At 39.7% G+C, this 5,734-nt stretch overlaps 1 protein-coding gene across 1 annotated transcript; it reads right to left on the reverse strand.

Moving 5' to 3' along the window:
* Positions 1 to 854: 854 nt before the first annotated feature.
* Positions 855 to 2,155, reverse strand: LOC134667852 (HIG1 domain family member 2A, mitochondrial). The gene is made up of 2 exons (XM_063525241.1): positions 1,855 to 2,155; positions 855 to 1,391 (listed from the first exon to the last, which is right to left on the reverse strand). The coding sequence occupies exons 1-2, from the start codon at positions 1,985 to 1,987 to the stop codon at positions 1,234 to 1,236; spliced, it is 291 nt and encodes a 96-aa protein (XP_063381311.1). The 5' UTR covers positions 1,988 to 2,155; the 3' UTR covers positions 855 to 1,233.
* Positions 2,156 to 5,734: the final 3,579 nt, after the last annotated feature.

Consider the following 5,734-nt stretch of genomic DNA (forward strand, 5'->3'; position numbering starts at 1 on the left):
TTTGACCGCACCAAGGTGCGGTGCGGTAGTCTGTTATGGGTGATTTACATTCTCGTGCGAGCCACGAGTGCAAGCGGGGAGCTCGTGGCTCGTCTCACGCTCGCCTGGCTCACGTGGAGCAGTGGTTATTGGGCACAAGTCAGGGACTCGCGCAGGACGCGAACTTGCGTTTGGTTTGTCATTCGATTACAATCTATATAGTGCCGTTTGTGTTTGTGTTTGAAATTGATTAACTCGACGATCTTACGAGACGAGCCACGCGTGTAATCATTAGCTCGCCGTGCTTACGCGCTCAAGGCGAGCCACGAGACGCGCCGCGAGCCGCGAATGTAAACCGCCTATTACAGCTTTTAAGTAGCTAACACACTATCGCACCGCACCAAGGTCATTGTGGGACACACCCATAAGTAAGAGTCTTTCTCCCTCTTACTTATGGGTGCGTCCCACAATGACCTTGGTGCGGTGCGATAGTGTGTTAGCTACTATAAAGGCTTCTGTACGCACTGGGCCAGCGTGGGCCAGTCTGGGGGACGCATTTACGCGTTAGAGGGAGCAAGTGATATTGCTATCTCATTCTACCGCAAGGCTGCGTCCTTTGGACTGGTCGGCGCTGGCCCAGTGCGTGTGTACAGGGGCCTTAATAGGTTGTCAATAAAAACAACTCGATAACAAAAGTTAAGACGAAAGTGGAGGGCCCGCGCGAAATCGCCTTTTCATACAAACATAGTCCAGACGTATATCCAGAGAGGAAAATGGGAATGTATGTATGAAGACTATGAAGCTACCATCCCCTTCTTAAACAAGGACACAATTTAATGATGATGGATAAAAATAAAAATACGAAAATATATTAATATGCAGTTTTTACCTATATTAAACTATGTAAAATAAAAATGTACTTTAATAACTAATAGTAATAATATTTACAGATAACCAGCTATCAAAAGTTATCATGTTATCTGTAGACATTTCAATAAAATTTTTGGTTTGTTTTTGTACAGTTTGATGCAAATAGTCATACTCAAAAATATTATGCAGTCACTCGGATGAGTCTACAAGTATAGCCAGTGCCCGAGAGGACACAGCAGTTTCCATGATCTGGTTTAGTAACATACCCATATGGCCATATCATTATGTAATTTATTTCCAGACTAAAGGTAGTCTTGTGTGTGTTAGAAACATAAATCATTTGCATGTGGCTGTACTGACAAGAATAAAATTTAAAAAATATCATCATTTCTTTGCTGCCAACATTACTCCAGCGATGAGAGCCGTAATAGTGAATCCTTGTGCTACAATGCGGAGACGCATCATAGTTTGAGACATCTTGGATCTGCCTTGCCTGAATGACCAAAGCCCATATGATAATGCACCAGCAGTTGCTAAGCAGCCTGAAAAATTATCAAACAATACATTGTGATTAAAACATAGTGTAAAATTTGACCAGTTTCCCACTATTTGTAGGATTGATAGGTAAAACCTATAGCCCCCTCCAGACTATGCGCGTGAATCGCGGGCGAAGCCGCGAACGCGAGTGTGGAGTCCAGAACGCAGACCTGCGAAATCGACTCCACACTCGCGTTCGCGGCTTCGCCCGCGATTCACGCGCATAGTCTGGAGGGGGCTTATGATTATGCTATCTGTGAAATACTTTAAGACTGGTCAACCCCCCATTATGTTGTCAATAATACATTATTTAATTTAAATTACGCATCTTATTTATAATTTTACTATAAAAACCATTAGCAGCTCAGTTTCTTCTACCCTACCAAGGGTTAAATTAAGTTGTTGCTGATAAATCAGCTATAAATAAAAGCATGTAAATAAGAAATAAGTAAACTTTTAAACACATACCTATAGGGACGAACGGATTTTCCTCAAATTTTCTTGAAAATTTTTCTTTCATCGTTTCCCCATGATGCGCTCTTCCCATATCTTTGCGCAGTTGCACCCAATCTAAATCGGTCGGCTCTGGTTCAGTCGTCATTGTAAACAAATTTGCTGGTAGACAATGAGTAAATGAAGCAAATTTCCGATTATTGTATAGTTTTTCTTGCACAATAAAGCTGTTTTATAAATTGTACATGAAAATTTAATGCTAAAATAGAACAACAAATGAAATTACAAACAAGACATGCACTCGTGACATAAGGTCATAGATATAAGAATATATACAGATGCCTTCCAAGCGAGCTGTCAGTGGGACCACTTTTTGTTTAGTGTACGATTAACAAAGCGACCCACTTTGCTGTAGCCATGTCGATAAAGTCATATCGATAAACTACCGACATTTCTTGCAATTTTAATTTTACTTCAAAGGTTTAACTATACCTAAAATGAACAAAAACGCTTTTTTTCTTTATTGTGGTTATCAGATCACAATTTTGTAGTCACGCCCCAGGAGAGAACCAAGGGAAAGTTTAGATATTTAATTAAAATACATAAATACCTATTAAAATAGGTGGTCCGCAATAATTGAATTATTTTATTACATTATAATATATTCATTATCCATTAGCATTTCAATTATGTTTATGTTTAACGAAAATATTGAAGCTTCAATTAATCGCTATTTCGTTCCGCTGTGTAGCGTTTATCGATATATAACATGATTAAAATCGACTTTTCACATCCCTAAAAGAGCACAAATATACGTTTTTACGCACACATGCACAACCTGGGTCGCCTAAAAAGGGGCCACTTGGATTTGAAGTCCATCTTGTCAACAGTATAGTTGTCCTTTTTTGACAAATGGCATTTTAAAAGAGCGAGGAGAGAGAAATGATACTAGTTGCTGCGCCGTCAAATAGAACAATAAAGGTAGGGGCCTTGCATAAGGTCCATAAGGATGCTGTCACTGTCAGCTCACAACTGTCAGTGTCAAATCCTACCGCCAACCACGTGCGACGTCTTGCCTCTCTGTCGCACATGTAAATTCGTACGTAAGTGTGACAGGAAGGCTGTTGGCACGACAGAGACAAGAAAGGCATCACGTCGAACCATAGATATAAGAATATATACAGATGCCTTCCAAGCGAGCTGTCAGTGGGACCACTTTTTGTTTAGTGTACGATTAACAAAGCGACCCACTTTGCTGTAGCCATGTCGATAAAGTCATATCGATAAACTACCGACATTTCTTGCAATTTTAATTTTACTTCAAAGGTTTAACTATACCTAAAATGAACAAAAACGCTTTTTTCTTTATTGTGGTTATCAGATCACAATTTTGTAGTCACGCCCCAGGAGAGAACCAAGGGAAAGTTTAGATATTTAATTAAAATACATAAATACCTATTAAAATAGGTGGTCCGCAATAATTGAATTATTTTATTACATTATAATATATTCATTATCCATTAGCATTTCAATTATGTTTATGTTTAACGAAGATATTGAAGCTTCAATTAATCGCTATTTCGTTCCGCTGTGTAGCGTTTATCGATATATAACATGATTAAAATCGACTTTTCACATCCCTAAAAGAGCACAAATATACGTTTTTACGCACACATGCACAACCTGGGTCGCCTAAAAAGGGGCCACTTGGATTTGAAGTCCATCTTGTCAACAGTATAGTTGTCCTTTTTTGACAAATGGCATTTTAAAAGAGCGAGGAGAGAGAAATGATACTAGTTGCTGCGCCGTCAAATAGAACAAAGGTAGGGGCCTTGCGTCGAACCCATGAATCTTGACCACAGAGGTACAATATAAAATAAAGCCCCCCATTCACATTCCTCCCTCGTAGTCCGCCTCGCAGGACTACGGCGTAGGATATAGCTCACACACCCTCCTACGTTGTAGTACGCCTTGCAGGACTACGGAGCAAGAAATAGCTCACACACGGTAATGTTTGTTTTGCCGTCCATCACCAGTACTGCTTCGTTTCTAACAAGTGTCGGTCTACTTACTCTTGAAAATGTTACGTGCAATTAAAAAAAACCGGCCAAGTGCGAGTCGGACTCGCGTTTCTAGGGTTCCGTACATAAGTCCGACTCACGCTTGACTGCACATTTCTTATAGGGTTTCCTGTCATCTATTATTATAAGTAAAGAACTATTTTGTGTATTTTTTTCAAAATTTTAGACCCAGTAGTTTCGGAGATAAAGGGGGGGGGGGAATGGTCATTTTTTGGCAATTTTCTTAAATAAATTCGAACCTATGTATTTTAAAATTATAAAAAAAAATATGTCCATTTTTGGGTCACCAATTTACATATGTGTACCAAATTTCAACTTAATTGGCTCAGTAGTTTCCGAGAAAATAGGCTGTGACAGACGGACAGACAGACAGACGCACGAGTGATCCTATAAGGGTTCCGTTTTTTCCTTTTGAGGTACGGAACCCTAAAAAAGAAAACAGCTCTTCTGCTATGTATTTTCTTGTTATTGGATAAAAATAAAAAAGAGTGTGGGAAAAGAAACTGCTAAAATTTCGCCAGAAGCCCACTCCACACTCGTGCGCGAATCGCGGCGCGAAGCCGCGAACGCGAGTCTGGAGTCGATTTCGCATATCAGCGAACTAGACTCCACACTCGCGTTCGCGGCTTCGCCCGCGATTCACGCGCATAGTCTGGAGGGGGCTAGAGAGCGTCATATTTCTTAAGTGTTGGTAATAATAATGCCTATTCCTCAATTGTTTGTTGGAGTGATTCTGTGATTTCTGGTCCCAAAAACAGCGATTTTCTTTATAAAAATTCAAAAAAATGCCGCGCACTGTTGTCATACGTCAAACACCGTAGTCCGCAACGTAGGACGACAACCCATACACAATTCTACGCGGCGGACTACAGCGGTGGGCGGGGGCTTGCAGGATTCGTAGGACCCAAGAGGCATCCTACTTGGGTTTGTACAAGGCCCCTACGCTTTCTGTTCTCTTTGACGGCGCAGCAACTAGTATAATTTCTCTCTCCTCGCTATTTTAAAAATGCCATTTGTCAAAAAAGGACAACCATACTGTTGACAAGGTGAACTTCAAATCAAGTGTTGCCTTTTTTGATGCATCCAGGCTGTGTATGTGTGCGTAAAAACGTGTATGTGTGCTCTTTTAGGGATGTGAAAAGTCGATTTTAATCATGTTATATATCGATAAACATACACAGCGGAACGAAATAGCTATTAATTGAAGCTTCAATATCTTCGTTAAACATATACATAATTGAATTGCTAATGAATAATAAATATATTAGAAGATAATAAAATATTTCAATTATTGCGGAACACATATCTTAGTAGATATTTATGTATTTTAATTAAATATCTGAACTTTCCCTTGGTTCCCTGCTGGAGCGTGACGATAAAATTGTGATCTGATAACCACAATAAAGAATAAAAGCGTTTTTGTTCATTTTAGATATCGTCAAACCTTTGAAGTAAAATTAAAATTGTAAGAAATGTCGATAGTTTATCGATATGACTTTATCGACATGGCTACAGCAAGGTGGTGTTAAATTGTTAATCGTACACTAAACAAAAGTGGCAACAGTGACAGCTCGCTGAGACACCGTCTCTATATATTATAAGTCTATGGGTTTGTAGGATGGCACGTAGTCCGCAACCTCCATACACAATCCTACCCAACGAGGCGGACTACGAGGCGGACTACAAGGTAGGAGTGTGAATGGGGGGCTTAAGTAAAATAATATGCTACTTCTATGACTATCTATGACTGACCAATAGAAAAATGGAAGTCTGATATATTGGATTGATCGGATTGGACAATATGAATGGCATTT

This window comes from Cydia fagiglandana, chromosome 10, assembly GCF_963556715.1.
Source record: "Cydia fagiglandana chromosome 10, ilCydFagi1.1, whole genome shotgun sequence".
Classification (NCBI taxonomy): domain Eukaryota; kingdom Metazoa; phylum Arthropoda; class Insecta; order Lepidoptera; family Tortricidae; genus Cydia; species Cydia fagiglandana.